Source organism: Dermacentor silvarum, chromosome 6, assembly GCF_013339745.2.
Source record: "Dermacentor silvarum isolate Dsil-2018 chromosome 6, BIME_Dsil_1.4, whole genome shotgun sequence".
NCBI lineage: Eukaryota > Metazoa > Arthropoda > Arachnida > Ixodida > Ixodidae > Dermacentor > Dermacentor silvarum.
In genome coordinates, this window is record NC_051159.1 from 53751186 (window position 1) to 53771520 (window position 20335).

General features: G+C 49.8%; 1 protein-coding gene across 1 annotated transcript; it reads left to right on the forward strand.

Moving 5' to 3' along the window:
• Positions 1-984: 984 nt before the first annotated feature.
• LOC119456662 (uncharacterized protein K02A2.6-like) lies at positions 985-1455 on the forward strand. Its single transcript, XM_037718488.1, has one exon. It carries the CDS (start codon positions 985-987, stop codon positions 1453-1455), a length of 471 nt encoding a protein of 156 aa, XP_037574416.1.
• Positions 1456-20335: the final 18880 nt, after the last annotated feature.

Below are 20335 nucleotides of genomic sequence, written 5' to 3' on the forward strand. Positions count from 1 at the left end.
CTTGCTTGACCGCATACTCGCGGACCAGCTTTGTCGGAACCCGGGATTGACGTTGCACGAAGCGCTCACGCACGTTCGCCAGCACGAATACGCCGATAACGAACGCAAGGCTTGTGACTCGGCTGATTCATCGACGCTCGCCATCGACGCCACTCGCGTTCGCAACGGAAAGCTGGCGTCAGCGTCTCCTGATAGGACAACGCAGCAGCTGTGCCCATTCTGCGGACGCACATCGCATCCTCGCGCCGAATGTCCGGCTCGCAGAGCGTCCTGCAACTTTTGCCGCAAGAGTGGCCACTTCGAGAACGTGTGCCTTAAGAAGAAACGCGGCAGCGGGAAGCACACACCGAAGCCTTCTGCCAGCACCATCGAGCTACATGCAATTGCGGGGGAGCGTCCGAACCCGAAGTTCGTCTAAGTATACTCCTCGATGGGTGTCCACTTTCCTTCAATGTGGACTCTGGCGCCGAAGTTTCTATCGTACCGAGTACGTTCCCTGGCGTTCCCTCGAAGCTTCAAGACCCCAAGAGCGAGTTGAAAGGCTCTGGCAACAACGTCCTACCGGTCATAGGCACTTAGGTTGCTACCCTATCATGGCACGGCAAGTTCACCAAGCAGCTACTCTACGTCCTACCAACCAAGACGTCCCCGCTGCTGGGCTTCCCGGAAATCCAAGCCTTGGGCGTCTGCACGTTCGTCCACCAAGGCTCGAGGACTCCACAGTCCTCAGGCAACTTGCGTCTCGATCCCAGACTCTCCTTCTCAGAGATCCTCTCATTGCAGCTCGAGCACCTGCGCCAGGCCCAAGCCAACGACGGCGTGTGCAGTCTGTTTCTGCCGTACTGCGCCAACGGCTGGCCCCGGCAGTCCCACTTGCCTCTCCACGTGAAGAGGTACTGGCAGCGCCAAGGGGACATCAGCGTCTGTGAGTGACTACTTCTGAAGGGGTCCCGCATCGTCGTGCCGTCCGCCCTTCAGCACCGCATGCTCGAGCTCCTTCATGATGGGCATCAAGGCATCAACCGGTGCAAAGCTGTGGCTTGGGAATCAGTCTGGTGGCCGGGCATCAACAACCAGATGGAGACACTGGTGTCTAACTGCCCCAAGTGTGCCGAAACCAGGGTGCAGCGCTCGGAACCTACGCTACCGTCAACCACTCCAACTCGGTCCAGGGAAGTGGTGGGCGTCGATCTTTATCACTTGAACGGCCAGGACTATCTCCTTCTTGTTGATTACCGGTCACGCTTCCCGGAGGTCATCAGCCTGCTCTCGACGTCAACACCTGCTGTAAACAACGTCATCAAGAGCGTCTTGGCGCGCCACGGGATCCCGAGACTGGTGCGCAGCAATAACGGTCCTCAGTTTGCTGCAAGAGAGTTCTCCGCCTTCGCCGTTTCCTATGGTTTCCGCCACGTCACTAGCAGCCCCCCTTTTCCACAGTCGAACGGATGGTGAGGACGATCAAGGACCTGCTGCGGAAGGCGGATAATCCATACCTTGCGCTGCTGGCATACCGGGACACCCCTGGGGTAAACGGAGTGAGCCCTGCTCAGCTGCTCATGGGCAGACGCCTACAGACCCGGGTACCGAAGGCGTCGCACCAGTTGGAGCCTACCTGGCCGCCGTCGGTCCCATTCTCTCGGCGTGACCAAGATAACCGGAGGTGCCAAGCATCTGAGTTCAACAGAAGACACGCGGCTCATGAACTGCGGCCTCTTGAGGCAGGCGAGCAGGCGAGCAGGAGGTCCTGGAGAACCTTCGATATGAAAAAGCAGCCCCGGTCTGCGAGGAGCTGTCCAGGAGCGCCATGGTGAAGGATAACGTCTTCGAGCAAGAAGTCGGCAACGTCGGTTGCACTAGCTGGTTGGAAGCGTCCGAGTGATCGCGTACCGGGTCATGTAGTCAGTAGCAACTGCTATCCACTTATTTCCGCTGACAGAGAACGGGAAAGGGACAAGAAGGTCAAGACCAACCCTAAAGAATGGCTATGATGGTACGTCAAATGCTTGAAGGCGGCCAGCTGGGAGTACTGCTGGCTTCCTGAGGCGCTGGTATTTTTCACAGGAAGCGACGTAACGGCAGACGGAACGGTAAATGCCGTGCCAAAAGAAGCGATGTCGAACACGATCACTCGTCCTAGATACTCCGAGATGACCGGCGGTAGGAGTGTCATGTAAAGGTGAGCGGACAGTTTGACGCATGTGTGCAAGAATAACCAAGAGCAGTTCAGGACCGTCAGGGTGCTTGTTGTAGCGGTAGAAGACGCCATCCTGCAGCACAAACGTACGCAGAGAAGGGGAAGATGTCTCAGAAGTCAGCTGGAGAATGACGTCACGCAAGTAGGGGTCACGGCGTTGCTCATCTCCGATGTTCTGAAACGCTGTAAGTGACAGCACGCAGGTATACTGGCCACTGTCGGGAAGCTCCGGTGGGTACACTGGATGGCGCGACAAGGAATCAGCATCTTCATGCTGGTAACGGCCGCTATACACAACTGTGTATGAGTACTCTTGCAGTCGTCGAGCCCACCGACCGATACGGCCAGTAGGATCATTTAGGGATGAAAGCCAGCATAAGACATAATGGTCTGTGATAACTGTGAACGGCCGGCCGTAGAAGTAGGGGCGAAATTTACCCACTGCCCAACGAGGGCAAGGCACTCAACTTCAGTAATGGATTAATTACGCTCCGCTTGGGACAGAAGACGGTTAGCGTACGCAATAACACTGTCGCAACCTTGCTGGCGCTGAGCCAAAACAGCGCCGATTCCATGACCGCTGGCTTCAGTTCGAACAACGTCAAAATGGGCTAGAACTGGCGGTGAAGTGAGCCACACGATAAGCTCAGTGAACGCAGTAGCTTGTTCCGGGCCCCAGACAAAAACCGCGTCTTTCGTGATAAGTTCTGTGAGAGCACGTGCAACGTTAGCGAAATTGCGTACGAACAGGCGGAAGTATGAGCAGAAGCCCACAAAGCTTCGAACGTCGGTGGCACAAGTTGGCACGGGGAAATTCTTGACTGGGCGAACTTTCTCTGGATTGGGGCGGACGCCGGAATAATCGACAAGGTGTCCAAGCACAGTTAGTTGCTGGCGGCCGAAGTGGCATTTTGATGAATTAAGCTGAAGCCCAGCCTTGCGCTAAACAAAAATAATTGTCGAAAGACGCTCGAGGTGCGTGTCAAAAGTTGGTGAAGACAATAACAGCATCGAGGTAGCACAGGCAGATTGACCGCTTAAAACCGTGAAGCAGAGCGTCCATCATACGCTCAAATGTAGCCGGGGCATTACAAAACCCAAATGACATTTCTTTAAATTATTAGAGGCCATCAGGTGTAATAAAAGCGGTCTTTTCACGGTACATGTCGTCAACTGCAATCTGACAGTACCCGGAGCGAAGGTCTATCGAAGAAAAATATTTGGCATCATGTAAACAATCGAGGGCGTCATCTATCCGCGGCAGGGGATACACGTCTTGTTTTGTTACTTTGTTGAGATGGCGATAGTCGACGCGAAGCGCCAGCTGTGATCTTTCTTTCGCACGAGCATGACCAGAGAAGCCCAATGATGATGATGTGTGGTGTTTTATGGCGCAAGGGCCAGGTATGGCCAAAGAGCGCCATGACAAATGGTAATGTTATCGATGAATTGTGGATGGCGTGGACAATAAATTCCTCAAAGTAGATCTGACATGGCTGTAGAAGGGCCTAAAAAACTGTCGCTGTAAATGGCGTAAAACATGTAAGTGGTAAAATAATGACACTACCTAGTTAGTGATGTGGGCTATGGCAAATGGGTTTCGTTAAAAACGTATGATGTAACACATATAACAGTAATAGTAGGGCTTGAGGGGAGCCCTTGAATACAAGGGCCGTTAATCACTTGCTAAAATTACCTGGCCAAATGATTTTCAGGGTGTTTACTTCATTTAAGAATTCTAAAACTATTTTCAGGTTAAAAAGCGGTTCATGGCTAAGAAAATATGATGGGTGAAGGGGTATGTTTTCACGATATGCAGAAGGGAAATACCTTTTCCTCTCTGCTTCTATAGCAGGGCACTGAATAAGAACATGGACAACTGTCAGAATATTGCCGCACTTACTACAAATCGGAGGATCATTCCCAGTCAAGAGGTAAGAGTGAGTACTGTAAGTGTGTCCTATTCTTAATCGACAAACAAGCACTTCTTTATATCGTGCCGTTTTCCCAGTTATCCAGTTCCCTAGTTTTGGTTTTATCATGTGTAACTTATTTAGTACCTGGGTATCCCACTCTCCTTGCCAATGCTTCCTCAGCTTACGGCGTAGAAAATACTTTAGGTCTGTGACAGGGATGGGGATATTTGGGTCTGTATCGCTAAAGGTTACTGACGTAGCATTTTTGTCAGCAGCTTCATTGCCTTTTATACCTTTGTGGCCAGGTACCCAGCATACGACAATCATTTGGTTGCACATATATGCGGAACACAATAAGCTGTAGAGTTCATTAAAAACGGGGTTCTTGTGTTTCCGTAGATTGCTTAGGGCTTTGACCACACTTAATGAGTCTGTGAAGACAATAGCCCTAGCGACGTTTGTGAGCCTTATGTGTTGAATAGCCGAGAGTATAGCATATGCTTCCGCTGTAAAGATGGATGTGTGTGGATTTAGTGCCCCAGATGTAGAAAATGAGTCTCCGAGAGCTGCGTAAGAAACGCCAGCAGTGGACTTCGAAGCATCTGTGTAGTATTCTGTGCAGGAGTACTTGTGCTGGAGTTCAAGAAAATGGGAATGTATATGTGCCTCCGGTGCTTGTTTGGATATTTCTATGAAAGAGATGTCACACTGAATAGTGTGCCATTCCCAAGGCGGTGGAAGCAAGGTAGGGGCCATTAGTACATCCCCTAGAAGTGGGACCTCTGTTTTTTCTGACAGTGCTTCTAACCGGAGAGACAGAGGAGGCCGGTTGGCTGGGCGGTTACGGAACAGCCTGACAGTGGACATGTCGCGAATGGTAGAATGACATGGATGTTGGATGTCTGATGTAACTTTCAGGGCGTAGGAGAGACTTAAATATGTCCTTTGGAGATCCAGAGACCACTCATTGGACTCAACGTACAGGCTTTCAACAGGACTAGTCCTGAAGGCACCTGTAGCAATACGGATACCCAAGTGGTGCACAGAATCTAGCATCTTCAAAGCACTAGGCGTAGCAGAGTTATAGACTATAGCTGCGTAGTCAAGGCGCGACCGTACGAGACTTTTGTACAAGTTTAAGAGGCACCTCCTGTCACTTCCCCAAGATGTACGGGACAAGATCTTCAGTAGATTCATTGTCTTCAGGCACTTCGCTTTCAGATACTTTAAGTGGGGGATAAATGTTAATTTAGAGTCTAAAATGAGGCCTAAAAATTTATGTTCACGGCTCACAGGTAGCTGTTGTCGATTAAGATAAATAGTGGGGTCCGGTAATATACCTCGCTTGTTCGAGAAGAGAACACACGTGCTTTTTAGTGGGTTTAGTTTAAATCCATTCTCGTCAGCCCACTTAGATAATTTGTTTAGCCCAAGCTGTACATGTCGCTCGCAGATAGAAATGCTACATGATTTGAAACCTATTTGTACGTCATCCACATATACAGAATAAAACATTGTACGTGGTATGACAGTTTGGAGCGAGTTCATTTTGACAATAAATAGTGTACAGCTCAGCACACCACCTTGTGGTACACCAGCTTCCTGTGTGAATTGTCGAGACATGACGTTACCAACTCTGACGCGGAACGTGCGATCAGAGAGGTAGCTCTGAATCACATTTAATAAGTTGCCTCGGATTCCCATTCCAGCCAGGTCACGGAGAATTCCAAAACGCCAAGTTGTGTCGTATGCCTTTTCCAAGTCTAAAAATACTGATAAGAAAAACTGTTTGTGTATAAAGGCATCACGGATATTTGTCTCGATGCGGACAAGGTGATCTGTTGTGGATCTACCTTCCCTGAAACCGCACTGTAGGGGATCGAGTATTTTGTTGCTTTCAAGAAAACGGATGAGGCGCCGGTTAATCATTTTCTCAAAGAGTTTGCATATACAACTTGTCAGGGCTATAGGCCTATAGCTACTGGCTGAGGAAGGGTCCTTGCCCTCTTTGAGAATAGGAATGACGATTGCTTCCCTCCATGCGGATGGAATGTAACCGGCAGAGAACGCGGAATTAAAGAGTGATAGTAGTGTTTTGTGGGTTTCGGGGTTTAGGTGTTTGATCATCTCGTACAAGACTCTATCACTTCCTGGAGCCGACTTGTTGCAACCATTTAGTGCAGCCTGAAATTCCGCCATATTAAATGGACGATTGTAGGGTTCATTTCTATTACCTTTACGATCCAGAGGCAGTCGCTCCGCTTGTTTCTGATATCTCAGAAATGTATCTGAGTAGTGGGATGAACTTGAAATCTTTTCAAAATGTGCGCCTAGAGAATCAGCTTGGTCAATGAGTGTGTCCCCTTGTGTATTTACTAATGGTAGAGGATGGGTTTCGCGGCCTTTTATTTTATTTACCCTGTTCCAGGCTTTTCTTTCATCTGTATATGAATTAATGCTGGAGATGAATCTCTGCCAGCTTTCCCTTTTAGCACGGCGGCGCGTTCTTCTACCTTCCGACTTTATTTTCTTGAAGTTGATTAAGTTCTCGAAAGTTGGAGAGTCGCGAAGGTGGCTCCAAGCCTTATTTTGATTTTTGCGAGCTTCCTTACACTCCTCATTCCACCAGGGAATACGTCGTTTTAAAGGCGATCCGTTCGTTTGAGGGATACAGAGTGACGCAGCATCAGTTATAATTGCCGTCAAATACGACACTGCATCATCGATAGGAAATGTACAGATGTCATCCCAGGCCACATATGTCAGCTCTCTATATCGTTTCCAGTCGGCACCGTCGACTTTCCAACGGGGCAGATGTGGAGCACACTCATCGGCTTTTGTTAATTTTAGGATGATTGGGAAATGGTCACTCCCGTATGAATTTTCGATGACGTTCCACTCTAGGTATGGCACAAGTGTACTTGATGCGATACTTAAATCTATAGATGAGTATGTTTTGTGTGCTACACGGTAGTATGTTGGCTCTTTTTTATTGAGCAAGCATGCATCCGTGGAGAAAGAAAATTTTCAATTAAGCGCCCTCTTGCATCACAACGAGAATCTCCCCAGAGGGTGTTGTGTGCATTTAAATCGCCTACAATGATGTAAGGTTCGGGAAGTTCTGTGATAAAGCTTTGGAATTCTGTTTTGGAGAGTTGGTAGCTAGGAGGGATGTATAGAGAGCTAATTGTTACTAGTTTATGAAACAGCACAGCTCTGATTGCAACCGCCTCAAGGGTAGTTTGCAGCTTCAGATGTTGGCAGGCGACACCTTTATCTACTAGTATGGCCACACCACCCGAAGAGGCGAGGCCATCGTTGCGATCTTTGCGATAGATCGCATATTGTCGGAGAAAGTTAGTGTGTGAAGATTTAAGGTGTGTTTCTTGGACACACAGCACCCTTGGATTGTACTTATTTAGGAGTTCCTTAATGTCATCAAGATTGTGTAATAGACCTCTGACATTCCAGTGTAGTATCTGTGTATCCATTTTATATTTGTCTTGTGCTGTGTGTCTAAGAGTGATAGATTAAGCTAGCTCACGAGGCCTTTCCTGGCCCCGTGATGGGGGTTTTCCCTTTTTTCCCGGCACGCTCCAAGGAGCTGCGCCGTTCCTTTGGCGTCTGAGACGCCGGAGTAGAGCTGCTTGCATCCATCGCCTCTTCAGAGGTGTTGGATGACGCCCGCGCTGCGGGGACACTCGGGGTTTTTTCGGGCCTGTCTGCATGAGCAGTGGCCCTGGGACCGGCAGGCCCGGAGGCCTGGTGGCCCTTCGTGGCAAGGGGCGGAGCAGTACTGGCTGCTCCTGCCAGGGGGGCTGATGGTGGAACCACAGTCACACTCCGTGTGACGCGGCCTGCCGTCGAAGGATGTGGCGCTGCCCCCTGGCGCGTCACATCACTGTAGGACGGATTCGATTGATTATGTGCAGAGAAACGCTTGCGCGCTTCCGGGAAGGAAATGTTTAGTTTGACCTTGAGTTGAATTATTTCTTTTTCTTTTTTCCATGACGGGCACGATCGCGAATATGCGGGGTGGTCTCCGTCACAGTTTGCACAGTGGGTTGCGGAAGTACAGGTGTCTGAGGTGTGTTCTTTTGATGCACATTTTGCACAAGTAGAGTGCCCTCGGCAGCTCTGAGATCCATGCCCAAAACGCTGACACTTGAAGCATCGACGCGGATTGGGAATGTACGGTCGTACGCGGAGTTTACAATATCCGGTCTCTATTGAATCAGGGAGGTCACTTGTTCCAAATGTAATTATTACATGCTTTGTGGGAATTTCCTTGTCGTCGCGCCTTAACTTAATTCGTTGCACCTTTACCACGTTCTGGTCTTGCCATCCATTCAACAGCTCGCTTTCACTTAGTTCGAGGAGGTCGTCATCGGAAATGACACCGCGCACAGTGTTCATTGATCTGTGGGGGCCCACAGAGACGGGGATATCACCAAACGCAATAAGTTTTGTCAGCTTGTTGTATTGGAGCTTGTCACGTACTTCCAGAAGAAGGTCGCCGCTTCCCATTTTGGTCACTTTGTAACCCGTGCCAATTGCCTCTGTCAGACTTTTTGCAACAACAAATGGTGATATCGTACGGACTTTCTTAGTTTCATGTTGACTGTGTATCACGTGGTACTTGGGAAAGGTTTCTTTAGGTTTCAAAAAGAAGTTGAAGCTTTCGTCGGTGCGCCCCCTCTTCAGGGAGCGATCATGTAGTGGGGGGAAACTGGAAGCCATATATAGCAGTACTGTATTCGGTAGGTATGCCCGCCGCCCACCTCGGAGCCCAACCTGGGGACGTTACAGGAATAGAAATATTCCACCCTGCGCACGCCAGCGGTACATTCCCACTATAACCTAATATATATATACCCAAGACTGGATATATTACACAAGGTTAACCCTTGCCGCCTGGAAAATAGGAAGTTAAAAGAAGTGAATAGAAGACAGTAAAGATGGAAAAGTGAGAAAGAAAGACAAAAGATTGGAGAGGGGGACAGGAAAAGGCGACTGCCGATTTCCTCCAGGTGGGTCAGTCTGGAGGTGCCGTCTATGTGAAGCAGAGGCCGAAGAGGTGTGTTGCCTCCACCGGGGGGCCTTAGAGGTCCGAACACCCGGCATCGGCTCAACCCCCAGGATCCCCCTTTCCCCAGACACGGCTAAGCCGCGCACGGCTACACGCGGGAGGGTCCAACCCTCATGTGCTCGGGTACGTGGTGTCGCAACACACCAAACGCCTGCTTACGCAGACGCCCCTGCGGGCCCAGAGAAGCCCAAGGGCTGCTAGAAGGCTCAATGATATCTCGGTCAAGCACCTTGTCGACTTCCTTCTATACGACTTGGCGATCAGTAGGGGAGACGCGGTAGAAGCGTCGGTGTATCGTGCTAGCGTCGCCGGTGTGTATCCGATGTTTCACAACGGACGTTTGACCCAGCTACCGGTCATCGAGATCGAAAATGTCCCGGTACGAGGCCAGAAGGCATCGAAGTGCGTCCGCATGATGGGCCGGAAGGTCAGGAGCGATCGTTGTCGCGAGAGGTTCTAAATCTCGGGTTGTAGGGCACGATCCAGCAGGGGTAGACGACGCAGTATCACCAGATAAGACAGAAATATCGTAGTTCGAAGGCGGGGGCCTAGGTTGCAAGAGATATGCCCCGAGGTAGCACTTGAGGACAGAGGCCAAAATTCACTGCTGGAAGACAAGTGTGATTGTCTTTTATGCCATGTGGGGAAATGCAACGTCCTGCGACAGGAGGATGGTGCTTTAGGCGACAGGACGTAATCGCCGTCGGGGACGGGTGGATTGGGTGAAACGGCAATATAGGTCAAGGCTCGGCAAGGTAGGCGAACGTAATCGGTGGAACGTAGTCGACTGGGCGTAGTATCAGAAGGGTCAATGGCATACGGTAGGGTGACTTGGACAACACCCACAGAGCGGTCAATAATTGCCGAATATGCCGACAGAAAATCAAGGCCTAAGATGATTTCGTGTGGGCACTGCTTCAAGACATAAAACAAAACAGACGTATGGTGTCCACTAGAGCGACATGAGCGGCGCAAACCCCAGTGACAGCCGGAGTTCCACCTTCGGCTACGTGCACAACGGCGAGCGTGTCAGGAACTTAGGACTTTCTTTAGGCGCGTACGGCTGTTCGAGTTCATAACCCATATGTGTGCTCCTGTGTCAGTAAGTGCTGTTACAGGTATACCGTCCACATCCACGTTGATGAGGTTGTGATGGCTAGGCAGTGTAAGCAGAGGAATTTCTGGTCGGGTCTTCATTGGAGGCTCACCTCTCGGAGCAGCGCCTGCTAGTTTTCCGAGGAGCGGCGGGAGTAAGAAGGCGACGGAGAGCGACGACGCAGAGTCGAGCGGGAAAGACGTGGGCGTGGCGAAGGGGAACGGTTTGGTCGTGCGGGCAGAGATATTGGCGCGTTGTCTTCTTCAATGTGTGTCGGCGGGCGGAGACTGCCAGGCGGGCGCCGGGTATTTCGATAGCTCGGCCAAGGCTCCGAGTTCCAAGAACTGCGACAGTGGCGAGAAATATGTCCGACGCGTCCACAGCAGAATCGGATAGGCCTGTCATCAGAGGTGCGCCATTCCTCCAGGTTTCGATAAGGAGGACCAGCGTACGAAATTCGTGATAGAAAGGGTGCGCCGGGTGAACGGTAGTCGGGTCTGTGGACTGGGCTAAGTGAGTGGAGTCCGACATTGGCCAATTCTTGCCGTACAACGGTCTGAATAAGAGATATTGTTGCTTGGGAATTGTCTGGGGCGTGAATCTGGGAAGGCACTTGAGATGCAGCTTCAATGTCTCGGCGGACGATGCGCACAAATACTGTCGGATGAAGCCGGCGCGGATGGGAGACGGAGGTCCTCGCAGGTAGATGTTGCAGCCGTATTTTGAGAGCAATACGACGGCGTTTGGCTTCTTCAGAGCGCTGGCATTCAGCAATGATGTCCTGCACTGTCAAAGAATTTTTGAAAACGAGGAGACTGAACGCGTCGTCCGCGATGCTTTTGAGGATGTGTCCGACCTTTCCCGCTTCCGGCATCTTCTCGTCAACCTTGCGACAAAGCGCAAGCACGTTCTGAACATATGTCACATAGGATCTCCGTGGAAGTCTGAACTCGGCAAGCAAGGTCTTTCTGCGTGACACATGGGCGGCCAACAGGCTTGTCAAATCAATCAATGAGCTTTTGTTTGCACAAGTCCCAGCTGGTGAGCTCCTTCCTCCTCGTGGGTCTCAAACCAGACGCGTGCCGTTTAAGAGCAGGTTAGCGAGCATGACGGCCTGGTCCCTGTGATTGCTCGCGCTCACTCGTTGGTAGAGTTGAAGCCAATCCTCAACGTTAGTGTTATCCGTTCCGTAAAAGGTGCCAGGGTCGCGCGGTCGTGCCAGGATGTGGTGGGTGCAGGTGGCGACGAGCCCGAAGCATTCTCGCCTTGAGCTGGCATGCCCGATGCGGCCAAGGAGCGCCCGCTGCGTAAATTCGATGTGCGTCTGGGATACCCCGCACCTTCCACCGAAATGTTACGGGGAAAGAGAGGTTTAAATTATATATACAGAATATTTACAAATGGCATACAAGGCATACAAGAAATGAAAACCAGTCCGCGCGACATCAGAGAGCGTCGCCGTCTTCTGTTTATCCTATGCGTGGTCTCGAGCATTGCTTGGTCACAATATATATATATCGTCAAAAGGCTCGTCATATATAGCTCGTCAAAAAGAAAAATGGCACGTGGCGTTTCTATGTTGATTACCGCCACCTAAACCGAATCACTAAAAAGGACCCGTTACCACGAATTGGCGACGCTCTTGATTGCCTTCGCGTGCCCAATAATTTTCGTCCATTGACCTTCGATCTGGTTATTGGCAGCTTTCCGTCGATGAGCAAGACCAAGAAAAGACCGCTTTCGTCACTCCAGATGGCCTCTACCAATTTAAGGTTATGCCGTTTGGTTTATGCAATGCCCCCGCCACGTTCGAACGGATGATAGACTCTCTGCTTCAAGGTTTCAAATGGTCAACTTGCCTTTGTTACTTTGACGACGTCCTTATGTTTTCTCCTACGTTTGAGACGCACCTTGAGCGCGTCGCAGCTATCTTTCACGTCTTCCGCAAGGCTGGGCTCCATTTAAACTCATCGAAGTGCCACTTCGGGCGCCGACAGATTACAGTGCTCAGCCATCTCGTCGATGCTTCCGGAGTACAACCCGACCCGGAGAAGGTTCGAGCAGTAACAGCTTTTCCTGTACCTCAGTCTGTCAAAGACGTCCGAAGTTTTGTGGGGCTCTGCTCTTATTTCAGGCGGTTTGTGAAAGATTTCGCAGCAATCGCTCGACCACTCACTGAACTTCTGAAGAAAGACGTGCCTTTTACGTGGGGTTCCCCTCAGGCATCCGCATTTTCACGCCTTATCACGATTCTGACCAATCCACCGATCTTGGCCCACTTTGACCCGTCCGCACCTACAGAGGTCACAACCGATGCCAGTGGTTATGGGATCGGCGCAGTCTTAGCGCAACGACAACACGGACACGACCGCGTTATAGCCTACGCTAGCCGGCTCCTAACAACTGCAGAGCGCAACTTTTCGATCACCGAGCGCGAATGTCTTGCTCTCGTCTGGGCTGTTTCAAAGTTCCGCGCATATTTATATGGCAAGCCCTTCTCAGTAATCACAGACCATCATGCGCTGTGTTGGCTTTCGTCGCTCAAGGATCCTACTGTTGGCTCGGTCGTTGGGCTCTCCGACTACAAGAATATCCCTACGCAGTGACGTACAAGTCGGGACGCCAACACCAGGACGCAGATTGCCTCTCTCGCTACCCAGTCCAACACCCGACCTCTACGTCTGATACTGACACCGACGCCTGCGTTCTCTCTGTTTTTCCACTGGTCCATGTCGCCGACGAGCAGCGCCGTGACCCATCCTTGCGTGTCATCATTGACCGCCTGGAATCGTCACTTGCCGACAGCTCCCTTCGCTTATTCACACTTCAAGATGGCGTACTCTACCGCCACAACGTTCACCCCGACGGCCCAGCATTACTCCTCGTGATCCCTAAACACCTTCGCTCGGCTGTTCTCCATGAACTTCACGACCTCCCCACTGCCGGTCACCTCGGTGTGTCACGTACCTACGACCGGATCCGCCGACGCTTCGTTTGGCCAGGGCTTGCTCGCTCCGCTCGAAGATACGTAGCTGCGTGTGAGAAATGCCAGCGACGCAAGACACCGTCGACGCTCCCTGCTGGGTACCTTCAACCAATTGACATTCCCGCGGAACCATTCTTTCGGGTTGGTTTAGATTTACTTGGTCCTTTTCCTCTTTCTACCGCTGGGAACAGGTGGATCGCTGTGGCCACAGATTACGCCACGCGCTACGTCATCACCCGAGCGCTCCCTACAAGCTGCGCCACAGACGTTGCCGATTTTCTTCTACGCGACGTGATTTTATTATATGGAGCTCCGTGACTTCTCACAGACCGTGGCCGGACATTCCTGTCAAAAGTTGTCGCGGACATCCTGCAGTCCTGTGCCACGAGGCACAAGCTATCCACGTCATACCATCCGCAAACGAATGGCCTCACGGAGTGTCTTAATCGCACTCTCACAGACATGCTCGGGAAGTATGTGTCTTCCGACCACACTGACTGGGACCTCGCTCTACCGTTTCTCACCTTTGCGTAAAATTCCTCGCGCCACGACACAGCCGGTTATTCGCAATTTTTTCTTCTGTTCGGCCGAGAACCAGCACTGCCCCTCGACACAAGCCTCCCTGTTCACGCAGCACCCACCAGTGAATATGCACTTGACGCCCTCGCCCGCGCTGCCCACGCGAAGGAAATTGCTAGTGGCCGCCTTCTGCACTCCCAAGAGAGTCAACGGCGTTTGTACGACCAGCGACACCGCGACGTGCACTTCCCGCCTGGTTCTTGGGTGCTTCTATGGTCTCCGTCGCGTCAGGTCGGCCTGTCAGAAAAACTGCTGTCTCGTTACACAGGCCCCTACCGAGTGATTCGTGCCGTGACTCCCGTCACCTACGAGACGTGGTGACGGCCCATCTGCTGACGCCCCATCTGCTTCCCAGTCCAGTGATATCCGGACAGCACAATATCGTTTATGCAAGGCGAATGCTGAAGGCACCAGCTGACACTAGAACATTGTTGTATGTTGCTCAAAACATGGCGGCGGAAGCACCTGCAGTGGCAACACTTCTTCGTCATCGTCTCTTGTCTGCTTGTCCTGTTCTTCTGCATCGCGACACTACGCTGCCGGGATTCGAGCCCCATCCCGGCGCAAATCATGACTAAGAAAAGGCACGCAGGTAGGGCTTTAAAGGGGCGACATGAACAACATTGGTTCTTGGCTGTACAGACAACGTCCGGGCTCTTCAGGAGCAATCGCATACGTTACATCCGAAAGCTGTCGCAGGATTCGATAGGGACCTGAATATCGCGACAGACGTTTTTTCGTTAGGCCCACACGACGATATGGGGACCACAGGAACACGAGAAAGCCAGGTAAATACTGCACGTTCCTATAGTGCGTATCGAAACGGGACTTCTGGGAAGCCTGGGAATTAGGTGAGCGTGGGCTATCTGACGGGCCGGTGCAGTCATAGAACTTGTATCGCAGGATTGCGTGGTGTCCAACTGTGTGACTTGTGGAAGTACAGTGTCTAGGGGCAAACTGGATCAGGGCCAAACAGTGAGTAACCAGCAATGTCATGGCGGGACGAATTGTACGCGAAGGTGACGTATGGCAGAATGACGTCCCAGTCCTGATGGCCGGTAGAAACGTACATAGCTAGCATGTCGTCAAGCGTTCTGTTCAGTCAGACTGTGATACCGTTAGTCTGCTCATGGTAAGCTGTGGCTGCTTGATACTGAGTAGAGCATAGGCGGACGATATCATCAATGGCCTTTGACAAGAAGTAACGTCCGGGAGCCGTGAGGATCAAACATGATGTACCGTGGTATAGATTGACGTTGTGGATGAGCAATTCCACAACGTTATTGGCACAACTCGTAGGTAGCGCTCTCATAATGGTGAAGCGCGTGGCGTAATCGTTTGTAACCGCAACCCATTTGTGGCCCTTAGTTGGCCAAAGGAAAGGGCCGAGTAGCTCGAGTCCCAGGCAAAAGAAAGTTTCAGTGGGTATATCGATGGGTTGTAAAAGCCCAGCTGGAGCCATAGGAGACGGCTTCCGGCGTTGGCACAGGTCACAAGCAATAACAAGTGCACAGAGCGGCAGAGGTCGGGCGAGAGGAAACGGCGCCGGACGCGGTCAAAGGTTCGAGTACCACAGAGATACCCAGCGGTGGGCGCGCCATAGAGTTTTTGACGCACGGCGCATTGAAGGTGCCTCGGTACAGCCAGGAGTAGGTCAGCACCACCAGGACGCATGCTGCGTTTGTACAGGACTGCGTCGAAATGCAGAAGAGACGAAGGAAAAAATCAGGAGTCGGCAAGCATAAAACCGATTCATGATGGTTCGCAGAACGGCATCACAGCGCTTTCATTGCCAATTTGGAGAAACCCTGAGATCGACATAACGATGGCGTCGGATTCGACGTCTGCGGCTTCCGGAGGGCCCACAGGGGGGCGGAAGAAGCAGTCGGCGTCCTGGTGTAAACGTTCGGATTTGTACACTACAGAGAAAGTGTACTCTTGCAAGCGCAATGCCCAACGCTCAAGACACCATAAAGGGTCTTTCAACGAGTAGAGACAGCAGAGCGGGTGGCTGTCGGTAATTACGCGGAAATGGCGGCCAAATAGGTATGGACGAAACGTCGCTATCGCCCAAACCAGCGCTAGGCACTCTCGTTCAGTGATAGCATAGTTGCGCTCGGCCATGGACAGAAGACGGATTGTGTAAGCGATAACGCACTCTTGCACACGCTGAATCTGGGCAAGAACAGCGCCAATGCCGAGATCACTAGGATCTGTACGGATTTTATTTGTCGCTGAAGGGTCGAAATGAGATAAAATTGAGGAGCTCGTCTAGAGTTTGATGACTGCTGTGAAGGCTTCAGCCTGCCGTTGTCCCCACGCGAAGCGACGTCGTTCTTTAAAAGCTCGGTGAGAGGGCGAGCAATGTCAGCAAAATTTTGAACAAACGATGAAAGTAGGAGCATAAGCAAATGAAGCTGCGACCTTCCTTAACTGAGCACGGTACTGGAAAGTCTGGTACGGTTTGAACTTTGGCCAGGTCAGGTTGAATTCTATAATGGTTTTTCCAGGACGCTTGAATTGACACTTCGACAACTTGAGCTGAAATTTCGCAGACTGAAAGACAGCAAGGACAGTCGTGAGACGCTCAAGGTGGGTTTCAAATGATGGAACAATAACGATAACGTCATCGAGATAACACAAACAGATCATCCACTTCAAGCCCCGCAGAATAGCGTCCATCGTTCTCTCGATCGTTGCTGGGGCATTACAAAGCCCGAAGGGCATGACTCTGAATTAAAAAAGTTCATCAGGCGTAATAAAGGCTGTCATCTCGCGATCCTTCTCATCAACAGCGATCTGCCAGTAGCCCTAGTGGAGGTCAGTCGATAAAAAATATATCGCCCCATGTAAGCAATCAAGTGCATCACCGATACCAGGCAATGGATACACATCCTTTTTGGTGATCGTGTATAGATAGTAATATTCAACAAAAAATATCCAGGTGTCTTTTTTTCTTGACCAGGACAACTATCGAGGCGAACAGGTTAGCGGAAGACTTGAGAATATTCTTCTTCAGCATCTTCGCGACTATGCTCTGAATGATGCTGCTGCTTTGCAGCAGACACAAGGTAGGAGCTGCGAGAATTGCCAAGAACCGCTCACAGTGATGCACATTTTACTGACATGTAAACGTATCGAAACACAGAGACGAAACCTTTTGCAGAACTTATACAACTTACACATACCGTTACACCCTGCCTTAGTTTTAGGAGATGATGCACAAGTGCCATTACCAGACCTTTTTTAAATTTCTAGAAGATACCGGCTATTTAAACAGGCTATAGACCAACACAGCCTTTGCTGTTTTTTAAATTTTTCTTCATAACACCTTGTGTTTGGCGCAGCATATCCTTAGTCGCTTTTGCGCCACTAAAGCCCAATTAACTAACTAACCACAAGGTAGGAGCGGCGATGGACGAGACTTGCATCTCCGTTGTGAATCCGACGAGTGACGACGCTTGCCGACCGAGCGGGTGGTCATCGAAATAAAAATATCGCGGCAACTTAACAGTATGCGCCTAAGGTCTTCAGTTTGAGTTGGAGAGAGGTCGGTAGCGATCATCTTATCGACGTCGTGGTAGAGTGACGAAACCGAGCTGTAGCACGCGATGATAGGGCTGACAGATTCAGAAATAGCGGGTGTGAGCGGAGATTCTGGCACTGGTGCACAGGTGTCAGACGGGCTACTCTCATGTTACTGGGAAGAACATGTGCAAGAACATGTGCAACATATCCAAAGTTGAGAACCGGAATGCAAGTGGAATTATCCACAATGGTGACAACGATACTGGGCTGCGCGATGCCATGCTGCAGAATAACGTCGACAAGCGGAAATACGATGTAGTCGCCATCAGCGAAATGGGGTCGATCGTGAAACAGTACAGTTGTAGCGGCTTGAGGCGGCAACTGGGCGAATTCAGCAGCACACAGGGACGGAGGATGTGCATCAGAAACAAAGTTGCTTTCAGTCCAACACGTGAGCATTTGAAACAAATCGGACTATCATCCGGTGTTCTCCAGTCGGCTGGGTTACGACGGCGAGTTGGAAACGCTGAAAACTAGGACTCATTGGTTGGGTAGGGCCGGTCCTGACTGACAGTGGCATCACAAATGGGGCAGAGAGACGGGATGCCGAAATTTGCCATCTATTGTCTGACAACGGCCTGTAAAAATGAGACAGAACATGCCTTGTCTTGGCTATGCTGACGAGGAATCCCTGGAGGCATGGCTTCGAGCTCGCGACGAGTTAACTGCGTCAAATTTTCTTGTCTAGACAGATGAGGTCGATGTGGCTGGTTCACATACGAAGACGCCATTATCATCATCATTACGTAGTGAGCAATATGGCCGCTACGGTAGTGGTTCGTGGGGCTCGTCGAGCTGCTCGCTCGCGTGTTTTGGGGCGTTTTGTTACCGCTTTCGTGGCGGTATTCGTGTGTACTGTATACTCTAACATGACTAAAGAAATCTTTATTATGTCGCCAGGTGATCGAGAGGCCTGAACTGGCAATAAAACACTTCAAACAAATAAGATTACATTGTTTATTGTCAATGGTGAATGAAACAGTACATGCTCTCAATTGGGTACAGGTCAGGTGGACTTAATGTTGTCTGTCACTGAGTTTACAACATACAGCAACACAGATAACCATCTATTTAATGAAAACCAAAGCTGAAATCGACCGAAATTTTCTAATCATGTTCGGCGTGCCGCTAAAGCAGTGAGAACGAAGCTGCAGACAGTGATATTTATGCTGAGCTACCATCGTACTTGTATTGCGTACAGTGCTCCTTGACGTTTTATACTCTGCGTTCGACGATTTCACCTAGATTAAAGAAAGGAACATAAAAAAATTGATCGGCAAAAATGTACTGTCACCAAGATAAGCTCGAGCTGCAATGCCCCATTGCTCTCATAATACATTGGCGAGAGGCACGAAGTGTATGGCGGGGGGGGGGGGGGGACACAATATGCTAAATTTACATCACAGATTGTCTGCTCTTGATATTTCTGCTGCACGTTTAGTGTAAAAAATGCTTTGAAACAACTGGAGTACTCGTAGGCAAACCAAGGAACTTTATGGAGACAACAGTGCGTACAAGGAATTCTTCAAATATTGCGTGAATAAAAAAGGACACTAAATAAACATATAAGTAAGCCCAATTAATGCTCGCAGATCCTCGGAAAAGCATCTTGGTATATGTATTCAAACAAGTCAAAGAGGTTGCAAGGAGATAAACACTTCAGTTGAGTAACAGAGGTGACCAAGGGAAGCCTCAGCTTAGAGCCAACGTTTCACCAAGCATACATATTTGTGAGGGCCGAGATGAAGACCAGTTCCCACGCTGAGGTTTCCGTTGCTCGCCACGAGTTGATTCACTGAACGTTAAGCCAAATTTATTCTGCGAGTACATTTCAAAATCTTTTTGGGAGCACACTGTGTTCGGGTTTGCAATCAGCTGTTTGAAGAGAAAGAAAAATTGTTTTTCGTGCTTTCTCCAGTTTGTGAAGTGTTAAATAGACGGGCCGGTTGTGTGAGCTTGCCTTTTCTGGCTATTTCTTATGGTGCAGGGCTAGCCTACCTATTGATTTCATGCAAACTGTAAACGTTCCCTTAGATATTGTCATGTCATATGGATATCTCGGTGTACACATTACAGGTAACTTAAATTCGACCATTAATATAGAGTACGTCATTAGCAATGCTAATCACATGCTCGGGTACTTACGGTGCAACTTTTCCAAAGCACCGTCTACTTTAGAACTACAGCTTTACAAGACGAATTCGCTCGAAACTTGAATATGCATCTGCAACACAGGATCCCAATCGCGGTAATCTTATTACTTCACTTAAACTAGTACAAAATAACCCTACTCGTTTCATTCTTTCTTATTATATCCGTACCGCGAATATAACCTCAATGTAAACTAACCTAGCACTTATTTCACTAGCTAATCGGCGCAAAGTCGCCCGTCTTTTGCTATTTCATAAAATTTACCGTCACACCACACTTCCTGACGACTTCATACTGCGGCCTCAGTGCATTTCAAACTGCATCGTTCATTGCAGTAAGGTAAGAATTGATTCATGTAACACGAAGTCCTTCTTTCAATCTGTCATCCCCCGTATATCTCAGAAACGGGACCACCAAGCATCGTAGCCATCACAGATAACAAACTTTCTAGCAAAACATTAGCTAACATTCTATAATCAGGAGAATTATCATGTTACAAGAACTCCCTGCACTTGTTTGTTTTACTCTACTACTTCGTAATCATTACCCCTTTAATGCCGTGTGGCCCTTAGGGTACTTTAAATAAAAAAATAAAATAATAAAATGAAGAATGACTGCGAGAGTTTCACTCAACATTAAGTATCATTTCCTTAAAATTGCATTAAATTTGCATAGATCACTCTTGATCGTTTAAAAGTTCTTTGCATTTTCATGTAACGAATTATTGTTGTGA

Bases quoted from the DNA above. Each gene is read 5' to 3' on its own strand.
- LOC119456662 (XM_037718488.1), top strand. From the start codon at position 985: ATGCTCGAGCTCCTTCATGATGGGCATCAAGGCATCAACCGGTGCAAA.